Here is a 23,874-nt window from a genome sequence, read left to right as displayed (position 1 = left end):
AAAGCCGGACAGTTGTGTTGTTATGGTCATGGGAGGAGGGGAAATGCATGCACGACCTTTAGCTAAAATTCTATTCCATTTTTAAACCCAACACTAATGCTTGGCTTGAATTGTTATGTTTCTTTTTTTGTTGTTAGACGCTTTCTAAACTTACCATTATATATATAGAGGGAGCCAGGCCAGAGGAGACGAGTGTCAAGTATCATTTCTATAGTTTTTCAGTGTATGTGACTTTTTTTCTTGTCTTGATTGCTCTCGGATGCCTTTTTTTTTTTGGTATTTTGTTTACCTGATTTTCCCCCAAGATCCTCAGTATCTATCCTACTATTTTACTAAGGATGTATTTGTACCACCTAAAGTGCAGCAGAGTAATGGGCTGGGTTGTGCAACATACCAAATATAACTTGTAGAGAAGCACTAGTAAACAACAGGTCTTCAACAACAGTAAAAGACTAGAAAGTCAGTCAATGAGATTAAATGTCTTACCTAATAATGTCATAAAACGTATACTTATCTGCTCTCAGTTCACTAACCTATGCTTGCTAGTCTATTTTACAATCATGTTTATATTTCTACTGGACTGTGGATATATTATATGTAAATGCTTCAAAGATCAAGGTTTTGTGTCAGGTCCTGCATGTTTTACATTCTACTGAGATTTCATATCACAGAACAAAGTGTTGCGCATTTTAAATTGAAAGTTCTAAGGAAGGGTTGAGAAAGAAAAGGTTGTGGAATGTCAAACATTGGGAGTAGCACATATCTAACAATATCCAGTCACCTGTAGAACTTTCCTAATAGTTTCCCTCAGGCTTTTTTCTTTAAAGCAGACCTGATCTTGTTCTTGTTGTTAGACCCCCTCCCACCTTACCCGATACTCCTCCACCTGTTGCTGCCCAACTTGTGCTAGACTAATCTTTCTTTTAATACCAGCTAGTCCCCTCAGGATCAGAGTTCAGAGAATTTGACAATTGCTCATAAGTTGAGGTTACAGATAAAAAGACCCTCAAGAAAAGCTTCTTTACATTTGTCTACTCAAAGCTCAAAAGATCTAGTTTGCATAGGCATGCACCCATGTCTTCCTACTGTCTTTTTTGTTTTCTTGTTTATATGATGCTGTTTTTAATTCCATGAGAGCATACATGTTAAAATAAATGAGAGCAGACAGTTGTCTAGGGTGTGGCTGCCAAACGTGGATTCATATTCACCATCTGCCAGAGTGTAGTACTATTTACATTGAAATACACACTTATAAGATATATTTTACCCCAGTACAATTATCACAATCAATTTACAGATCTGAAAATCTTACAAAACAAGCATTTTAGGCACAGTTAGGTTTTAATCACAGGTAAAATATCAGCATCACCAAAAGTGAAATTCCAGTCAAGTCAAATTTATTTATATAGTGCTTTTTACAATGGACATTGTCTCAAAGCAACTTTACAGAATCTAGGACCAACAGACCAAAACCCCAATTAAGCAAGCCGAGGGCGACGGTGGCAAGGAAAAACTCCCTTAAAATTACAGGAAGAAACCTTGAGAGGAACCAGACTCAGCAGGAACCCATCCTCTTTGGGTGGCCTGGAGGATACTTTAAATACATAGGATTTACACAAATCATACAAACACAATTCCAGCATCACAACCTAGTCCTCCTGAGGTGTATTGTCTATACATTGTCTATTGTATAATACATTTTTGGTTATTAGTGGTTGTCTTTGTAACACAGCTGCTCTAAAGTGAATGATTGTGTAATTCTCAAGGATAATCTGGCTTCTTGTCCAAGGTTCTTTCCCATTGTGTCTAGGGATAGGATGTTGATCCAACACAAGTCAGATCAGAAAAAAAAAATGGTGGAAAACATGAATAACTGTGCATTTTATTAAAAAAAAATACAAACAAAATGTGTACAAGTGTGCTGTAAATGTACACTGATCAGCCATAACATTAAAACCGCCTCCTTGTTTCTACACTCACTGTCCATTTCATCAGCTCCACCTTCATACAGAAGCACTTTGTAGTTCTACAATTACGGACTGTAGTCTATCTGTTTCTCTGCATACTTTGTTAGCCCCGTTTCATGCTGTTCTTCAATGGTCAGGACCACATATGCTATGGACCACTACAGAGTAGATATTATTTGGGTGGTGGGTCATTCTCAGCACTGCAGTGACACTGACATGGTGGTGGTGTGTTAGTGTGTGTTGTGCTGGTATGAGTGGATCAGAGATCGGAGTTTTAAAACACCTCACTGTCACTTATGGACTAAGTATCCAGCCAACAGCACCCCATAGGCAGTGTCCTGGACAGTGAGGGGTCACGGTATTTAAAAACTCCAGCAGCACTGCTGTGTCTTATCCACTCATACAGCACAACACACACAAACACACCACCACCATGTCAATGTCACTGCAGTGCTGAGAATGATCCACCACCTAAATAATACCTACTCTGTGGTGGTTCTGTGTGGGTCCTGGACACTGAAGAACAGGGTGAAAGCAGGCTAAAAAAGTATGTAGAGAATGTGTGTAGAACTACAAAGTGCTTCTATATAGTAAGTGGAGCTGATAAAATGAACAGTGAGTGTAGAAACAAGGAGGTGGTTTTAATGTTATGGCTGAATAGTGTATTTGTGAATAGTGGTATTAATTAATCTTTAAGCTGCTGGAAATGACTTTACACTTTGTTATTCCCAGAATGCATGGGTGGGTCATACCATTGTACAGCCTTCAGTGTAAAGAAAATGTACACAGAGTACGTGTTAGTATTTTAGTAGCACTAAAGGTTGTCACCTTTGAGTTAAGTGCCCTTGTTGGAATGGCATTCTGCTTACAAATTTATTCCCCCTCCAAACCCTTACACGCAAGATAAGCAGTAGTAATGTGTTGTGTTCATGTTTGATAGTAAAATATGTCATTTGTTAATGCCTGAGAGCCATGGACACGTTCAGCATGAATAAAGATTGAGTGGAAGAGATTTTAAGATCTTAAATGAGGTGTGAACTTATATTTACTTTCACTTTCTACTGTTACATCTCTTCATGTCTAAGCTTTCACTCTGGGGGTTTCCACATAAAGTATTTGTTTTACTATGATGGTATCTGTTCTCTCAGTGAAAGAGAAACTTTGCTCAGGGACGTTTTATGAATTCAAATATGACTAATTTGGCTAGTGTTATGCCCTGGCAGCTGGTTCCCTCTCAAAGGCAATGCTTTGTTTAAAGAGCTTATTGTACACCAATTATTTTACTGCCAATTTATGTCATGATTATTATATTCGCATTAATGTCACATTAAAAAGTTACTGCATTAAACAGAATAGCATTTGAAGTCCATTTAATGTTAAGAAATGACCAGAAAGTATGAATGTAAGAAGTAGTCACAGTTAATGATGGGAAATAGATTTGATGACCACCACTGGCCAACACTTGGAATGTTAATCAAGCATGCCATGAAAGTCCAGTTTCACTAACAGTCCTACTGATGACTTTCCCATGTTCGGGTGACTTCAAATGTCAGGCTTGAATGACTAAGCCATTCAACCAAATTGCGTGACTTGGACTAAAAATAGACTAAAATGCGACTTTATCTGCTATACTTTCATGCTTTGATCATTTTCAGTAACCAGTTCATTCTAAACAAGGTTGTGTTGGGTAGGTCGTTGCCCAGAGTGATCTGTACATCAATGTAAATAAGTACAGTTTTAGGTTTCGAATGAGAAATGATTTAGAAACAGTTATTCTGGGTTAAATGAAACAGAGAAGTGGTTTTGAGCCAGTCTAGTCATGGTCAGCCTAAGAGTTTTATGTGTCCTGAAAGCAATCATTTCTCTTTCATTCTGCTTTGCTTTTATATAGAGTAACCAGGTTCTTACTGTTTAGTTATTTAATCCATAAGGTGACTCATTTCCCCAGAAAAAGAACAGGGACGACAGAAAGTTCCAGTAATTGTAACAGTTGAAGCCCAGTGAGTAAGCATGACTGGAAACCCCCCTAGACTGGTGTGTTTTATTTGTTTTGGATGCCCCTTTCTCAGTTGTCTTGCATTAAAGAGGTCATTAAATAAGCTTTGTACAAAGGATATTGCTAAGCTGTCCCTAAAATTCTTTCTGAATGACTGAGTGTGTCAGATTAACTGGCCTGGTATACTGGTGTCACCGAACTGTAGAATTTCAGATCAGTTTTAAACTGGTCCAAATGTGCTGACATGTGCACAAGTTGTTGTCTTAGCAGAATTTTCCATGTCACCTTGTGTCCATTTTCTATGGATACTCCAGTTTCTTTACACCCAAACATTCCAGTTAAACTGGTTATCTAATATTGCCGTTAGATGGAAATGAGGTAGATGCGATAGGCTTTCTTTCCAGGGTGTGTCCCTACCTTTTGTCCAGAGTTTCTGGAATGGGCTCCAAGTCAAGTCAAGTCAACTTTATTTATATAGCGCTTTTTACAATAGACATTGTCTCAAAGCAACTTTACAAAATCCAGGACCAACAGATACAAAAACCCCTGTTGAGCAAGCCGAGGGCGACTGTGGCAAGGAAAAACTCCCTGAAAATTACAGGAAGAAACCTTGAGAGGAACCAGACTCAGCAGGGCCCATCCTTCTTGGGTGGCCTGGAGGATACTTTAAATGAATACACGATTTACACAAATCATACAAACACAGAATTAAATGATCTAAAAGTTATAACTGGTAATAAATAGATAAATAAACAATTAAATAATAATAGTTGTTATCCGCTCTAGTCTTCAATAAAGTCTGTAGTGATTTCTTGTCGTTGCAATTACTCCAGACCCGTCACATCTGACAGGAGCAGCATCGTTGTCCCGGCAGTCTCGACTTTAATCCTTAACCTCGGCGGGTAAACAGGTTTCCATCAGAATGCCCTCGGGGTAAAACAACAGAGAATGTAGTTAATAATGTACAATGCTAGTTGACAAACAGTTTTACAGAGAGTTTTAGACTCCGGCAGCCCTAATTATTACAGCATAACTAAAAGGGAGAGCGAGCAGGTAACAAGGTCATGAAGGCTTTCACTGGACATCAGCGCCCATCTCCCCACCGTCACCAAACCTGAGTGATCGGACAAGAGAGGCAGAACGACAGCAACCCAACATCCCTGATCACCACAAGTTTCTATGACCAAGAACCCCCAAGCTCTGCGCCTTTGTCTATACTAATCAAAAGCCTGAGAAAATAAATACCCACCACAGCTCCAGACCCACCACAGTTTAGATCAGAATTTAAATGTTTATTTGGATGTTTTACACTCTTTGGTTACATTCATGACAGACATGGTAGTTACTCCATACACAAGATTCATCGATTCACAAGGTTATATAGAACACAGTTATGGACAATTTTGTATCTTCAGTGCACCTCACTTGCATGTCTTTGGACTGTGGGAGGAAACCAGAGCACCCAGAGGAAACCCACACAGACACGGGGAGAACATGCAAACTCCACACAGAAAGGCCCCACCTGGGTATTGAACCCAGGACCTTCTTGCTGTGAGGTGACAGTGCTACCCACTGAGCCACCTGCCAGCAGAATAAGTTGGTTACTGATAGAAGATTATTTCTGCACATGTGTAAAAATTGTGGCTACAGCATAATCATAAGTACAAATCATTTGTCATCTTTGTGCAGGGTTTTAATGCAACTGTCCAGTGATTAAACAAGAAGAGCTATCAACCCATGTGGAAAAAATGAGAATACATTCAGAGTATGTTTACTGTGTATAGAATCCAAAATTTGGATAGCCTCAGCTGGTAGTTCTAAAATTGATTTTTATTTTTAACTACTCACATATCTAATTAAATAAAAACAATCATGTGAAAGCAAGACAGAAATAGCACTTTTATACTGGCATGGTTCCAGCACTGGTGGCAAACTTTTATACCACAAAATCACAGGTTGTCAGCCAGCAAATATGTCACTGAAGCAACCGATGGGCGGGGGAACCTAGTGTCACCATAGTAAAGTTGTTTACTTGCCTTTCCGCTATTTACAACTAAAAGAAAGAAAACCACAGCAAAAACAGTTGTAATTTTTGTAGCTCCATTTAACCTGACTGCATGACTTTGGACTGTGGGAGGAAACCAGAGCACCAGGAGGAAACCCACATAGACATGAGGAGAACATGCAAACGCCACACAGAAAGGACCCGGACCGTGAGGCGACAGTGCTACCCACTGCACCGTCCCATTCCTGTTTGCCAGTCTAAATATGTTTTGTACGTTTTTCTTTCCTGTAATTACGTAAAAGGAATTATTTCAGTCAGACAAGTTTTAAGTCCCACAACCTTAACCTGGCTTCTGCGTGGTGGTTGCCCTGGTAATCAACAGCATCAACAGCTTGAGTTTTTTACTTTCATTCTGTAGCCTATTAATAGTGCAGATAAATAAATAACTCATGAATAGGTACAACATTTAGGAATGTTACACTTCTGGTCTTCTAGCTTATTGCTTTCTTTCCTGGTTAAATTCATGTTGTTGTTGTTCTGTCAGGATTCTAAATGCTCACTTGTCTGCTAACATTCCTCTCAAGTGTTTGATTTCCAAATTTACATTTACATTTTTTACATTTAGCAGACACTTTTTATCCAAAGCGACTTACCAGTACTGTGACAGTATATTGTCTAAGCAATTAAGAGTTGCTCGAGGGCCCAACAGTGACAACCTGGCAGTGGTGGGGCTTGAACCAGCAACCTTTTGATTACTAGTCCATTACCTTAACCACTAGGCTACAACTGCTACAAGAATATGATCTAACATCCTTGTTTTATGCTTGTTGTAATTATTGCATCCCAACATGGTTATAATTGGTCGGGTGAAATAATATGGAACTATGATGAACCTTTTGACTAGATCTACAAAGAATCTGTTCCTTTCTTAAGAATGAATACTTACTTGCCTGCTAAACAGATCTAAGGCCATGGTAGAAGCTTAAGATTAGGGTTAATATTGTATATATTTGAGCACTTATAAGTCCTCCATGCTGTTGGCACAGATTGATAGATGCGCCAACTAGTTTTTTATGTGTAGAAGGGCAACGCTCGATACAGGTTAAGGCTTGTAATTCAGCTCAATTTGAATAAAATATAATGTCTTCACAGCATTCATTATTATGACACCTGTGGCTTTTGTTTGCCTAAGGCTGTTTAAGTACATATTCCCACAGTTTACATCGTCTGCATGTACAAACAGAAAATCAAGATTTGATTAAATGTAAATGTAATTTAATTAAATGTAATAATGATATTAAATAGAGATATATTTACACAGAACCATTTATTTAATCACACAGGAAATATCAAATTGTACAACTTTACATAAATAAATAAATGTAGAGCGCTACATCTTGGTTTGCATAACGTTTCAATCAGGCATTATTTAAAAAGTATAAAAAAATGAAACTATACCATGCTACTTTGTTCAGAATGCATAAGAATATATTCTCGGGTGGCATAGTGGTCTATAATGCTAGCCCGGCATTGCTGTTATCTGACCGGGCATCCTGACAGACATGATTGGTTAGTCTGAGGGGAGGTGGCCGAAACTCTGCAGTAGATTGGCCCCCTGTTCAGGGTATTACTGCTCTGCTTCCTGATAAAGCAGTTGAGGAAAATGAAGCAGATAAAATCTGTATATAGGGTTGGATGAACACCAATGAATGATTCAAAGTAATCACATTTTGGTGCATCATAATGAAATGTATTAATAAAGCAATTTTAAGTACAAAATATAGAATTGGCTATGTTCATCACAGTAGCATGATGGTTCTTCTAATAATATCACCTGATGGCTCAGTGCAGCAGCAGTTTCCGTCCTTGGCCCTAATGCACTGAGATTTCACCTGATCTCCTGAATCTTTTTATTATACAGTGGTACCTTGAAACTCAACATCAGTTGGTTCTGGGAGTGGTGTTGTGTTTAAAAGGCGTATTTTTTTCCCATAAGGATGTAAGGGAAACCTGTTAATGCGCTCCATTAACTGAAAATAACACAAATATAATATAAAAACACTGAAATAAAAAGCTGATTTTAGTACCCTGAGCTGTAACACAAGTTTAAAAGTGAAACAGTGAAGAAAATCCTAAACACAGATACATGTGGAGCTTTCAGAGTGGATTTGACGGTTATTCCACACAAATGCAGATTCGTCTCATATGCACACTTTGATGATGTATTACCGCACCGCTCAAGCCGAGCGCTGAACAAAGCGACTGTTCATTGTTAATTTGAAATTAAATAAATACATTTTTTTTTTAAACTTGTCGAACATGTTGAGTTTAATGGAAACGTTGAGTTTAAGGGTACAAATTTCTCTTCAAAGATTGTTGAGTTTCAAAGATTTTGAGTTTAGGGGTTGTTGAGTTACAAGGTACCACTTTATTATGAACTGTAAATGCTGAAATACATAATTTTTGCAGTCTTGCACTGAGAAGGGTTGAACCACAACTTATCCTTGTTTGCAATGACTATGGTGGAACTCCTTTTACGCTCAGTCTTGAATCCTAAATGCCAGAAGTATCCCAACTTTTCTGGAAAAGGGGTTTGCATATGTAAAAATAAAGAACTTTACCTGACCTGTGCAGCACATTTTGTTGAAAACTAAAAATGATGTGTCCTGCTTTTGCGCTCATACTTTCCTTGGATGTTTCCTTGGATATGTGAATTCCATGCTCATTTAAACTTAGATATGAGAAAATATTTTCATGATGTCTCATATTTTCATGACATGTCTCAACTGCCATTATGACAGAGGTACTTTATAATTCTTGGGACACAATTGTCCCAGGGTTGTATTAAATTAGCGCATTAAAACTGTCATCCATGCCTCCCCCGCCTCCCCCGTCCCCCCTGGCTAGGCAAGATTCCAGAAAAACCAAAAGCATGCACACACCTGCATAAATTTATTTCGTTTCTTGCATCCTTTTCTGCCTGTGTGTGTATGTACATGTGCACTTTTTATGTCTGTTCCACCAATAATCCAAAACCTCCCATACTGATGTAACATTTCCTACATATCATAATACTTATTGTTCATTTGTTTTGAAATAAGTTTTTTGGAATTGAGTAGCATTATATCAGAAGTTTCAATACTTTTTTGTGATTAAACTCTTATTGGAAAAGGATTTCAAATATGTACTCTAACTTTAAAGGACTTATACTGTTACTCCATTGGACAATTTTATTCGTTGTTTTCCAGTGACGAATGAAATTTGGGTGTGTGTCTCTTTGTGTGTGACACTGTCTCAGTGAACACAGCACGCTTGCAAAACGATAGTACGAACAACTTTGATGGCGACAGGGTTTCAGGACAGTGTGTTGGAAATGTGCGGTGTCCATTGTTTTTATAAGCAGATAAAATATTTGCATGAGATAAGTGATGGCGAGAGATCCATGTTTTTGTACAATAAAATGTGCTGCAAAGGTAAGACAAAGTTCTGTCTTATATTTTCTATTGATTCCAAAATTGTTAATTCAGCCTGGTTCAAAGGTCCAGGATTCATTTATTCCAGGATTTAGTGTTGACTCGTAAAAACTACCTAAATAACATGCCCAGCACTTAAGGCTGTTCTTTCAGAATGTACATAAGAAACAATCTCATGTTACAGGAAATCCCTAAAGCATTTAGTTTCGAAATCTAGATTTCAGTGATACAAGTTGTGGATAACTTATGGTGATCTGGGATTATTTAAATAAGAGTATATTGGTCTCCTGATCATCTCAAAATTAACCAAAACCTTTCCAACAACAAAAAACCAAACTATATTGCACACTGGTGTCATTATATGAAACCTTTGTGACCTCAATGGCTATGCAACCTCTACTGCATGCACCTCCTGATTGGTCAGAGTTGATTGACGAATTCTTGGATGGCCTAGAGCCTCAGCTACAAACCAGTCCAAGACCGTGGACAGGGCACCCTGGACGGGGCACCAGTCCAGGACAGGGCAGACACACAAATACACACCATTCATCTATAGGGCAATTCAGTGTCTCCAATTAACCTGACTGCACGTTTTTGGACTGTGGGAGGAAACCGGAGCTCCCGGAGGAAACCCACGTAGACACGGGGAGAACATGCAAACTCCACACAGAAAGGACCCGGACCGCCCCGTCCGGGGATCGAACCCAGGACCTTCTTGCCGTGAGGCGACAGCGATACTCACCGAGCCACCGTGCCAGCCTGATCCAAATACAGTGATCCAAAATTTTAAAAATATATATAAATAAATGTTATAATACACCAGAAATTAGTTTTGTTGGTAAGGTATCAAATACAATGAGCTAAAATAATTAACATTGCTGAAAAGTGTATATTCTAAGCTTTCACCTGCTACCTTATTTACCAAAACTGAATATATTCATGATACAGATATGACTTTACAAAAACATTGGGGGGGGGATATGCCGTCGGGTCCAAACAGTTGGCAGAAAAATGAAACGAACTTGGTAGGTAGTGCACACGCTAGTCAGGAATGCTAAGAGCCTGGCCAATAATACAATTTGCTACTTCATAATTTAAAATCACCCTTAGAATGCTATGTGAGATATTATTTAAGTAAAAATGTACATATTTGGCATATTTTCAAGTAATTATTAGTTACAGAACTGGCATAATGTGCTGTTTAGTTCTGCTTTGTTAATCAGTACTGCGTACGCAATGCTCCTTGGCTTCATTTTGTGTTGTCGCCATCTAGTGGTGGATTTAAAAACTTTTATACAACCGTTAAAAAAACAAGATTGATAAACTGGAATAAAATACAATTATTACTAAATATGTTTTTTGTAAATCAGACTTTATTTGGTAGAGGGATATTTGACATGGTTTACAGTTCACCCTTCCATTTGTGAACTAGTCATAGGGATTAAAAAGAAATGTCATGTTTTTATCTACTGTTTAGCTCACAGGTCGATGATTAAATCCACAGGAAGATGATTATATTTTTAGCATTATTTAATGAACACTCAGGTGGTGCAGCAGTCTATTACACTACTCACTGAAATTATTTCAATGTGCTGTCGGTTGCCCGGCCATCTACACAAACATGATTGGCTGTGTCTGACGGTAAAGACTTAGCACTTGTCGCTTTACAGCAAGAAGGTCCTGGGTTCGATCCTGGTCCTGAGGTGCCTGGTCCGGGTCCTTTCTGTGTGGAGTTTGCATGTTCTCCCTGGGTTTCCTCCCACAGACATGCAAGTGAGGTGAACTGGAGATACAAAATTGTCCATGACTGTGTTTGATAGTCATGAATGTAACCAAAATGTGTAAAACATCTTCTTCTTCCTCGGCCTTTGTCCTGTTCAGTTGCGGGGTCAGCCCTCGGCGGATCATGATCCGCATTGATTTGGCACAATTTTTATGCCGGATGCCCTTCCTGACACAACCCTCCCTATTCCATCCGGGCTTGGGACCGGCACTACAATGCACTGGTTTGTGCATCTAGCGGCTAGGTATCTATAGGACAATTCAGTGTTTCCAATTAGCCTGGTGGCATGTTTTTTGGACTGTGGAAGGAACCCGGAGCACCCAGAGGAAACCCACGCGGACATGGGGAGTACATGCAAACTCCGCACAGAAAGGACCCGGACCGCCCCACCTGGGGATCTAAACCAGGACCTTCTTGCTGTGAGGCGACAGTGCTACCTACTTAGCCACCGTGCCGCCCAACCAAATTGTGTAAAACATGACGTTAAAATCCTAATAAATAAATAAGATGGTCTTAGTCCTGTGATGGATTGGCGTCCTGTTTAGGGTTTGCGCCCAGTATTTACCTGCCGCGACCCTGACCTAGAGCGGTTGATAATGAAATAAAATGAATCAAGTGAAGAGCTCTTATTCCAGCCCAGTTGTATAGAAATTTGTTCGAGCCCTTTTGGTGCTTATGGGAACTGCAGAGGAAATATATTTTCATTTAAACATTTTAGTATTGTTGCTGTTATATTTATAATAATAATAATAATAATACGTTAAATGTTCTGTTTTAATCACGTAATAAAGAAAAAATAGATGTTATAAATGTATGGACTGGTTTATTGTCATTTCTACATTTCGTAACAAGCTACAAAATATTGCATTATTCAGCTAAAACAGTTCGATCCCTGCTTCCATTCACTGTCTGAGAGGAGTTTTGCAAGTTCTTCCAGTTTTTATGTGCGTTTTCTCTGGCTACTCCAGTTTCCCTCCTTAGGGTAAACTTGCTCCTCTAAATTTGGATTGGCACCCCATCCAGAATGTATTCTTACCCTGTTCCCAGTGTGGTGCCGGACTGACTGAGCCTGGTGATGATGAAGTAGACAGTGAAATGAATCAATCAATAAATAATATATTCAAAATAACAGTTATTCCTGACTGTGCCGTAATCACAATATATTGCCCCCACCCCAATATACTGATGTAAAAATGCTAACATGGCAGGAAAGTTGATTGGCAGAAACCCAGGGACCCCCCCCTTCCTTCCAGGTAGATTTGGTTCCCCTCAATGTTCAATTCATGGCATTGATTTCTGATAAGAAGGGTTGACAATATGTTTATTCATGTACTTTTGAAGGGGCAAACCTTATGAATGTTCTTTTTAAACATGTCCATTAGAGGGAGACAGCAGATTAGTTAACCCATTTTTTACCTTATGGTTTTCATCTTAAAAGTATTTGCTAGCAGAAACTCTAAGCTGTAAAAAGACCTGAAATTCCAGCTGCCGGTGCCTGTGCTGCCTTTTCAAAGAATTTGCTTCATAGATTCAGTTTTGATACACCAACATCTGATCCGAGGATTTAGCTGGCTATTAGTATTAAAAAATATGATCCATTAAAATGGCCCTTCAGGTTATATAATAAAGGACATGTGCATGCCCTCACATGCCTGAACTGAAGGATATACTTTCACACTTGATCTTTAGGACCAAACCCTGTGTAGTTAAAAAGTCAGATCATTTTTACTCTCGTTCAGTGGAAAAGCAAAAAAACAGGAAGAAGGTTTAGGGTGTGTCTGTAAAGCTAGAGGATGTAGTTAGATTCTGTGCTAAAACTGTTAATTCTTTCTTATTTTATTAACATTCCACATCATGTGGGTGTGGCAGGCAGCTCAGCACAAGCTCCCACAAGTAAAGAAGGGAGAGAGAGACAAGGCAGTAATGCGTTAGGATGGGTTTCACCTGTGGTGGGGGAGGAATTGGGTTACGCCCTGCTAAGGAATGTGAATGGTACCCTTTTAATCAGTTTCTTGTCTGAAGTTTCATGAGTGTTTGGTTTCTTTCCATGTCTCAGTTGCCTGCATACCTACAATTTACCCAGATTTCTTTATTCTGATTTAGTTGTATTTAAATTCTGAAGCTACATCTGGTAACATACGTTTTTGCACATGCTAAACTGGGAGCGAATGTGATATTGTTCTTTTCATTAAAACACCTTAAAAACTTTATTTTATTGCTAGAATAACCAGTTTTTATGAATATTAATATATTTAAAGGTGTCATTGGGTAGGGACCTGCTTGTATGTGTTTTTTTCCTTAAAACAAATCCTACATTCGTTAGCTAGTGTACAAACACGTCTGTAGCAGTAGGATTCTTGGCTTAAGCCCTAGAAAAAGTTAAAAATACACTTCCAAAATAGCAGTTTGGGGTTTCCCCAGTTTCCAACCACACGACGCAAGCAACTGACAAATGAGGGAGACACCATGGGACTGGCTAACTACCGACATGAAAGCCTTAATTGTTAAAAAAAAAGTACCATCTGGCCTTTAAGTAACATAATAAGCACTTTTGCTTCACGTAATGGGACGTTTCCATTGCAGGCCATTGCAGAAATGGTTTTATGACCAAGTTGTTCCACAGTCTCTGTGTGAATCCATCTCTAGAGGCAGACTTTGGATGGAGAGCCTGTAGTTAATGCTTGGCCATCACATTCTTTAAGGCTGAGTAGAATCGCCATATAAGGCTCGGATACCTGTTTTCCACCCGAACTGTGCCATGCTGCTGCCTTAGCCAGTGCTCTACGAGAGGGTTATGCATGAACTCAGTGAATTATTATTAACGTTAGATTAGCACCCGCTTGCGGACCTGGGTTCACATCTCACCTTCAGTTTCTGTTGATATGGTAGTCTCCAGAAACTCCAGGTTTACTCCCATCTGACAAAAGACATGTAGAAGGTGGACTGGGTACTCTGCTTGTGGTTATTATAGAAGCTAAATTATTTAATCCTTTTTGTTTTCCATGAAACTCATTATTCTATATAAACTGACTTACTACTGCGTTTTCACAGCACATATCCACTGTTGGTTGATTTAATGGTTAACCATTATCTGAGCTCAGCTGTTGGTAGGATTATATCATAACCTCACACAGCTATATAATAAGACAGGTCTTTATTCTTGTGACAGGATGAGTAGTGGGACCTTTAAAGTGTCTCCTAGATGTGATTTAAATGCTAGCTGTGCCTTTTTTCCAAACACACAGTGGCATTAAGAAAGTTACAATGGTTTGATCAGTTAAGCCAGAAGCTCTGTTATATCAATGGAGCTCAAACGCTCCTGGGGATAAGGTTTGAATTTCATCCGCCACTCCTTAATTCCAGCACTTGTAGGGACACATGCGTGGAAGTACTAAAGTCATTATTTGAGGTGTGTTCCTCCACTTCTGTTGCAGAGGCGAACATCATAAAATAAACACACACATTCTGTGCATACTGTGCAGAAGTCATGCCTGAACAGGTAGTATAATGAGCACTATCTGTGATGTTAAACACACCTAAAGGCTAGACTTCATGGAGAAAGTGGTGGAATACTTTTACTGCATGTACTACATGTAATGTTACATAGGTGTTCTATTGCAGGGGTATTTTGTGTTGTAGTAACCGACTAGGCATGCCTAACTCTAACCCTAATCCTTGATTTGTCACCTTGATGATTGTCATGTTAGTCATCGTGAATAACCACTGGAATGATTCAATGATTTGTCTTTCCTGTATGACATTAATATAATTCAGTGTAAAAATGCAAATATGATTTGTCTTTCTAGTACAACACATATAATTCAGTGTAAAAATGCAAATATGTACAAAGAACATATAAAGCTTCCAGCCACATTGACCTTGTCTGCCTTAGAAATTTACATTAACATTTTCAGCATTTAGCAGACACTTTTATCCAACGCTACTTACATTATACAGTCTAAGCAATTGAGGGTTAAGGGCCTTGCTCCAGGACCCAACAGTGGCAACCTGGCAGTGGTGGGGTTTGAACAAGCAACCTTCTGCTTACTAGTCCAGTACTCTAATCACTAGGCTACAACTGCCCACAGAAATCCCTCAGATGATTAAACGATAAATGAAACACTCACTTTCTTAACCATTTATCCAATTAGGGTCACGTTGGGTTCCTGGAGCCTATCCCAGCTTTTCGGTGGGTGCAAGGCACACAGTAACACCCTGGACGCAGGGCATAAATGAAACATACTACTGAAATACATAAAGAACAATAGACAATGGTCTATAGCACAAACTAATAAATATTGTATCAAAATAGGCTGCACCATTTACAGCTAGTTTTAACCAATATTGGCTTATATGCATTTTTTATCTAAAGATCCAAAGACCTTAATTAAGAATTATGACTTTATTGTGATGCCACATTGATTTTAATAATATTGGCCCAGTTATCAATAAGAAACCTCTCCATTTTCCTGAAATGCTCTGTAGGACCTGCTAAAAATTATATGAACATGTGACTCCTCAACAAACACAGTTGACTTCAGTGTGGATAAGTGACTGAAGAAAAAAAAAGTCACCTACAAGTGTTCAACAAGTGTGTTGAGATCTGCTAATAAAGAAAGACCAAGCATATGGTTTACATTATTATAATTATTAAACCATTTGGTGACCCCTTGTACCCCTTTGACCTACGTATGGAGGTTGGTAATCCTGCAGGAGACCACTTCTACATCAAGATGGAAATAAAATATATTATATATTAATGGCTAGGGTAATGATTCTTAATTAATTTATATTTGTTTGCAGTAATCCTTCCTTCTCAGGGAACAAATTAACACAAACCAGGTGGGCAATTTTCCCCTCAATGTAGCTGAAGTTTGTATGTTTAATTTATTTGGTTCTAAATTAAACTTTTTGGGTTACTGATGTGTAATGGTGATTAGGCATACATTTACATTTTCGGCATTTAGCAGATGTCCTTATCCGAAGCAACTTACATTATACAGTATACAGTATACAGACTGAGCAATTGAGGTTTAAGGGCCTTTCTCAAGGGCCCAACAGCAGCAACCTGGCAGCAGTGGGGCTTGAACCAGCAACCATCTGATTACTAGTCCAGTACCTTAACCACTTGGCTACTGCTTGCCTAATTATTTTAACTGATGTAGATTGTGTTTGGGTGCTGCATAGTGTCCATGTTACTCAAATCAAAATAGTTTTGTTCTTGTTGTGCCAACAGACCTGAAAATAGTGGTGATGACTAACCACATATACAGGAAGCTTTGTGGTTTTGTTGTCATAGAGATGGAAAATGTGTACATATTGTAATTGAATGATCTGTTTATACTTGTTTTTTATGTTTTTTAATTTACCAGGAAGTACAACTATGGAAGTTAATATTTCTTCATTTTATATTTGGTGCACTAGTGTGTGAGGCATGCTTGGGTTGGGTGGTTGACTAATTGTACCAACCTGTGGACATTTGAGTGGCACTCCTTTTATTCCACCCTTTCTGGCACTATGAGTAACTCATGATTAACAACTGCTGTGGAATTTTATGCAGACCTAATCATGAAAGATCTTCATGCTTGTGCTTGTATTCAAAGTATGAAGTAAGATCGTATGAAGTATGATCAAAATTATAACCTGTACATTCTGGTTAAAAAAACAACAACACAACAAATAAATTTTTATAAGAATTTTGAAGTTCATTGTAATAGTTTGTTTAAGTTCACCCTAGCTTACTTTCTCTTGACCTCGATTCTCATTAACGTCTTTTTATAATTCTGCTGAGGTGTGTGTGCACAGAGTAAATGTTGGTGATACATGAAGCATGCTGGTAGCCACACCCTGTGTGCATGGTTTCCTAGCCCCACCCTCTTTTCCTGCTGTGGCATAGAAGAGGTGGGCAGAGCCAGGCTTGCAATGTCCTCCGAACGCTTAGTCAAAGCACAGTCAGAGCAGCACTGGGACAGGCCCAGACACTGTAGCCTGTAGGCATCATTTATGCTGAGAGAAAGCAAAGCAGTAAGGTAACCTGAGCTACCAGAGCGAGAGAACAAAACCAAAGTGATACCAGGAGGAAGTGAGTTTTAGCTGGAGTACGACCACGTTGCTGCAAACTACCTTAGACTTAAGGAGATTTTTGTACAGAGGACGTCAGCTCTGGTTTGGACTCACAGAAAGAGTAGACTGACTTTACTTTTATAAGCCTGACACGAAGAATATGAGCGCTACTCAGAAACAGAGGAACTACTCCACTGACAGCAATGGCAGAGCTCGGACACCCTCAGAGGATGGCTACTATCAGGGCATGCTCAAAGCCATGGATGGCAGAAAAGGTACCTGGGTGACAGCCTGCTGGCTGGGTGTTTTTTTTTATTTATTTTTTTACAAAAGTTATGTTAAAGAATAGTTATAGTACTTAGCCATTAAGGCCTAGATGTTCCTACTTCATCTGTGAGGTTGTCCAACATATGAATGGCTAGTTTATAATTTGAAGGCTTTCTGCATAGCTTGTGGTTTTCTCTTGGAGAGAGAAAGTCTTCCACTCTCTATTGATCACAGACGCATGTTTGGGTGCTTTGCTGAAGGTCCAGAGTTGTACTTTTGATCCAGTGTCACTACAAACAATCATAAAATGTCTCTTTAGGACCAAAAAAATATATACATTGTCAGCAGACAATGCTTTGTACCTTGTATCTGAAGGTTTTTCTTAGTTTTAAAAGGAAAGTTTACAGTGTACTGCATTAGAATGTCATATAACCCCTGAAATCAGTTATATCAGGTACATATTTATTGTAAAAGGTTAGCACAAAAAGACAACCTTGACCCTATATCCTTGTAGCATTTTGCTGCTGTTGTTGAATTTTGGTTGTTATTAGATGAACAAACATATAACAATCCTAAACGAGTAATGTTTCTTATAACAGTACCATAAACTTCTAATGTGTATGTTTTTTCTATGCACTAATGATTGTATCATGTCATTTATGGTTCATTATTGCAGTATTCAGTAGTGCAGCTTATAATGACTTAATAGTTGGCTATTTAACTCGGCTCTGATAAGCACTGTTTGACCTCACATTGCCTAGAGGGTGGTGTCCTTTCTAAAGGTAATTGCAGAAACCTGTAAGTACAAAGTACATTTGATGACTAAAGTCAGTAGCTTTAAGTATCTAAGAAGCAAGATTTTATGATCTACATACTTTCCCTGAAATGGGAAGCACCAAACAGGAAGTCATTTATTGATGAGGGTGGATTACTTCACTCTATCTATATGGTCAAAGTTCAATGGGTACTCACCATGGCAACTCTCAATCATAACACTTGATCCTCACTCCACCCAGTAGAAAGTATAGCCTGTGGGTGTGTCATTGGTGGCCCTAGATAAGTGGATTTTAATGGCTCTGGGTAATGTTTCTTCTCACTTATGCAACTTAACTATAGCCTATAGCTTTGATTTACCATTTTGAAACGTACTGGTTTCTGTCATGTACTGCAGCCAATGTGAACACAAGTCACCATTACTCATCGTTCATCATTCCACTGATGACTTCTGAGTGATACTCATTAAAGAGCTTAGATGTAAATATCAATAGGGGCTAATATACATGGTCTGAGTATCTAGGTCTTTGCTGAAACCTAAAAGGAAATAAGTAAAAAGATCACAAGTTTTAGTCAAAAAGTGTACTGTAATTTCCTGTTCATTCCATTAGTAAGCAGTGCAACTGACAACATTTCTCAATAGTATGTGATGCAATGTGTAGTTTGCTTATATTGTGACTTACTAGCTTTGTGCTATCTAATTTAAAATGTCTATAAATGTAGCAGTACCAATTTATTCAAGTCTTTTATTCCAAAGCTCATTTGTTGACCTGGAAATTATATATTTAGTATTTTCTCACCTAAGTATTAAGTGTTTGTAGCATCTAGTAGATTGTGCCTGCTATCTCAGAATGTGCCTTGGTCAGGAGAAGAGCAAGCACAGATCACATAAATCACTCACTTTACTGCTCACATTGTAGACCACATGATGCATCAATCATATGGGATCATACCTATAAATCATGTAGGACAACGGCGTAACCTTCATTATAATGACACTTGGCTTTACTTACTGGTCCAAACTACCTCCAGTTGTCTTCCACTTTCAGCTGTTTCAATTATAAATATATGAAAATGTATACGTAATATAGTTCATTTGTTTGTCTATTATATATAGCTAGCAGTATTTTTAGTGAATTCATAAGGGGTGTATATTGTCCATTCTGTATTTTTTATGGGTGTATAACGTTACACCTTCTCACATTCTGCCTGGATGTGTGTGTTTTGCTCTGGGCATTTTATAATCACAGCGGTATGCACAAATGCCTTAGTGATGTACCACTTTAACATCATTTTTAAATGCTGTGCCAGGAGCCAGTTTGTGCTTGTATAGTGGCATGAGGTGAACATGTCTGTACAAAGAGAAGATATTAAATAGTCATCTTGGCATTAAGAGAACTTGGTCAAGCTGAATGTTCTTTTCCATTCAGCTGATTTTTTTTCCTATTTGAAGAGCCCTGCCTATTGATGTCATCACTTGTCTTCATAAACAGTGATGCTCCAGCTCTAGTGTTGGATGTTGTATTGAATGATGTTATTGATTATAAGTGTTGGGTTTTTTTGCAGATGAAAGGGACCGAGTGCAGAAGAAGACTTTCACAAAATGGGTGAACAAACATCTGATAAAGGTAATTATTTCTGTTTTTCTATTTGTTATTAATTCTAAAAACATTTGGTTTGTTTCTATTTTACTGCAAGTTTTTTTATATATATAAAATTGACTTTTTTAAATAGATACCTTATAGTCTTTTAAAAAAAAATTTAAGGATGGCATACTGGGGGATATTATTAAGTCTTGCACACAGAAATTTGAGTCAGGTAAAAGCAAAACATACAGTTTAGAAGGAGGGTTCAGGCACTTATTTTTACAGGATTACAGGATTATGCTTGAGGGATCATGCTGTAAAAGTAAAAATGGTTATATTTAGGTTTTAGTGCATTGTAAGATTACCAAGGTATAATTTTGCTCCACTTATGCTTGTCAAGTAACATTAGGAAATAAGCCCAACCACAAAGCAAGCAATGTTGTTTATTTTTTTATTTTTTTTAATCAGCATTTATATATAATATTAATATTATATTCATTATTTTATTTTATTATTAATAAATAACTGCTCAGATTTGGAACAGATTTCCTAATCATGAGTGTTTTGTCTCAGTCAGTCTGGAATGTAAGTGACCAGCACCTGATACCACAGCAACACCACTTACTAAATAAATAGGTGAATTGTTTCTCTGGTGATTCTGCATTTAAGGAACAAACAGCCCCAAATAATTTGCAATGCAGATAGGTATTTGATTGTACAATGTCTTACTTGTAAACTGCTTCAGATTCCAGTATCTGCTGGATGTCTATCAGAATCTTTCAGGTGTCATAGTATAAACCTCTGCTTGGCCAAGAAAATGTAACATCTTCTCCATAACACATCTGGCTTAATTCAATTTCATTGAGTTGAGCTTTATTGTAATTATGCTAGTACAAAGTTAAACAGTATAATGAAATGATGTCCAGCTATTATTTCAGTGCAGGGATAAAGAAGCTTGTAAAATAAAATACACTATACTGTATATACTTTTACATACAAAATTAAAGTACATGCAATATATGCACATACTGCAAAATTTCCAGAATGTCCAGAAATAGTATTAAATGTAATATGTATTACTGTATATAGTGTTGTAATACTGTATGTGGTGTTGTGCAAATAAAGACAATATGTGCAAGGATAGATAGATAGATAGATAGATAGATAGATAGATAGATAGATAGATAGATAGATAGATAGATAGATAGATAGTAGATAGATAGATAGATAGATAGATAGATAGATAGATAGATAGATAGATAGATAGATAGATAGATAGATAGATAGATACTTTATTAGAATTCTTGAATACAATCCTTGTATATAGTGTAAGTGAAAATCCGGGGATGAACCTTACTCTCTGTTCTAATAATGTAACAAAGACTCATTTTTAACCAGCTAATTTATCATTCTACTTAGACTACAAAGGCAAACCTACTACAAAGTAAAAGGTAACAGCGAAGAGTTTGTATTTTTACTGCTTAAACTCTCAAGAAATAAAGAGGTCCATTCATTAACCCAAGAAAAAAAAGATCCTGCAGTACAATAGGCTATTCTCCAAAAGGCCAGTGTAGTAACATACTCAGTGCTGGACTAACGATCGTTTTTGAAAGTTCTTGGCTCTGTGAATGTGAGGGTGAGTCACCAACATCTGGATTCAGTTTTCACATTTCGGGAGTCAGACTGGCCTCCGGTAGCGTGTGTTTGACTGCGGGTGTCTGTCTGCTTGCAGTAGCAGTCTGCTACCTCTTAGTTCTTACAAATATACCAATTTCCTTCAAAAATGCCACTGCTTTGATTACGATCTTTACAGTGGTAGTAAAACGAGGGTTTTAATCAAACACAAATTTGTTGTCATAGTGACTTGGCTGTATTCAATTCAGTTCATTTTTTTGACACAACCAAACCAAGATATATTAGATTTAATAAATACTACCAAACTATTATATCACTCAGCATCTTACCCTAATACATTTTTAAATTATTTTTTAAATTATTTATCAAACTCAGAATCATCTGCAACTGATTAAAAAGATGTGCATTAACATTATATATTATAAAATGTATTGAACAATTACAAACCAAAGTTTTATGTATTATTATTATTAGGTGCCTCAAATCCAAATCCTGACATGTTTGGGTCCTTATTCTCTAGTGGCTCATTTGTTATTCTGCTAATCGTCCCCATCCATGCTGTTGCTGGCCATCCTCTGTCCAAAATAATAAGAGGGCCAAAAATGTATTTGTATAAATCATTGGTCCTCCAGGCTTAATCTTTAGCCAGCACCTATAGAATAATAAAGCAAAAACACTCTATGTAACATGGCAGCTGCTGAATGGGTTCGGCAGTTAGCCACATTAAGAGTCATGTCCTTCTGCACTGTCATTTTGGCTGGCAAAGGGGGCACGAAGTTGCAGATGATTGATGTGTCAGTTTCTCTTAATTGACCACCTGCACCATGTAAATCACTTCAGGTGAAAGCTTTACTCTGAAACGGTGGTGCCAGGCTGCCTGGTCTAGTCATTATTTAGTAGTTATTTTGTATCTTTCTGGGGACTCACCCTAGTGTTGTTGCATTTTGGGCCTCACGATGGAACCGCCCCGGAAAAGCAGATCGCCCCAGAGGTGATGTGACATGCCTTCTCAGGAGCGAACTCCGCCCATAAATCCATGTTATGCATGGGGCATGCCAAATTTGTCAGACTAGGGAGCCACTTGTACATTGCCAGAACCGGCTAGTTCTGAGGGTTCCCTATCTATTAATTTTTTCCAATAACTGAGTTGTCACAGATGGCCGGGGCAGCCCGTCATAATCCCGGTTTTATCTACTTTCTCGTTGCAGGCTGCGGATGTTATGGTGTTTTTCATTTGTTGCGTAAATCCTTTTGTTGGTGGCTTTGTAGCCACAGTATTGGTTAAAACATCTGCACATGAGCTCTATTTTTATTCTTCCAGGCGTGTGGATTCACGTTGTGCTTCAGTAATGAGGCGTGTCCAGCCCTATTAAACTCTAACTGTGCATTAAAAATAGGTTGTTCCCTGTAGATCATGTGTGATGTGAAATTAATTTCCATTTAGTAAATTACCAAAACAGGGAATTGTCCCGAGGTCAAACTATTGCATTATACAGTATCCATTACTCACCTTCATAGTATTTCCCAGTGGAACCGGACACGCTTGACCCTGACCAGGATAAAGTGGTTTAAGAAAATGAAGTAAATTGAAAATGCTAATGATAATACATATATTTTGCCATTTTACACAGTTAGGAGTATAAACAGGTTATACACTGTATACACAATTCTAAACATAAATCACACCAACAATGCAAAATGTTCACAAACCCTCAGGCAATAAACACTATTTGTGGTATTTTCATTCACTGTTTGTTTTACCACTGCTTTATCCTGGTCAGAGTTGTGGTGGGTCTAAATCAATAGGCAAAAAGGGGAGGAAACACCCAGGACAGTTTGCCAGTCTACCACAGGGCAAACACACACATTCACACACACTTACACTCAGAGAAATTTGTAGTAGTTCCAGTTAGCCTGACAGCATGTCTTTGGACTTGTGGGAGAAAACCAGAGCACTGGGAGGAAACCCACGCAGACACAGGGAGAACATGCAAACTCCACACAGAAAGCACCCTGGTCACTCAGCGGTCCCCACCGCACCACTCTCCTGCCCGTTTGCGGTAATTTTAGTCAAACAAAGAGCAAATGGTAAAAAAGCCAGTGTGCTAGTGATACACTGTGTTTTTAACCTGTCGACAGCTTTAAATGAACACAATAGGATGATGTGTAGTTTTCCCCACTGTCTCAACCTTAAGGGCTGTATTGCCCGGTGCTGACTGAAGGGTTTGATTAAGTATGGAGACTGTGTAAAAGCCACGTCATTGTAGACAGATGAGAACAGAAAAAGCCTCTGTATTGTGGTTTACTTTTCACACCTACTTGTAT

At 38.2% G+C, this 23,874-nt stretch overlaps 1 protein-coding gene across 13 annotated transcripts in view; it reads left to right on the top strand.

Moving 5' to 3' along the window:
- The window catches only part of LOC134309894 (plectin-like), a 127,180-nt gene that overhangs the window by 60,142 nt on the left and 43,164 nt on the right, over positions 1-23,874 (top strand). For 10 of the 13 annotated variants that reach the window (XM_062991319.1, XM_062991320.1, XM_062991308.1 and 7 more), the window contains exon 2: positions 19,895-19,956. Coding sequence is in view for 11 of the 13 variants with exons in the window: in XM_062991308.1 (XP_062847378.1) it covers positions 19,895-19,956 (62 nt within the window). In the remaining 2 variants the exon portion in view is untranslated. Of the gene's footprint in view, positions 1-17,205; positions 17,563-19,894; positions 19,957-23,874 lie in introns of those variants that run through there. The other 3 variants (XM_062991317.1, XM_062991316.1, XM_062991314.1) reach the window with 1 other exon arrangement.

The sequence above is a fragment of the Trichomycterus rosablanca genome, chromosome 3 (genome assembly GCF_030014385.1).
Source record: "Trichomycterus rosablanca isolate fTriRos1 chromosome 3, fTriRos1.hap1, whole genome shotgun sequence".
NCBI classification, from domain to species: Eukaryota; Metazoa; Chordata; class Actinopteri; order Siluriformes; family Trichomycteridae; genus Trichomycterus; species Trichomycterus rosablanca.
The sequence above is the reverse complement of the archived record's forward strand: the minus strand, read 5'-3'. Positions and strand labels throughout refer to the sequence as shown.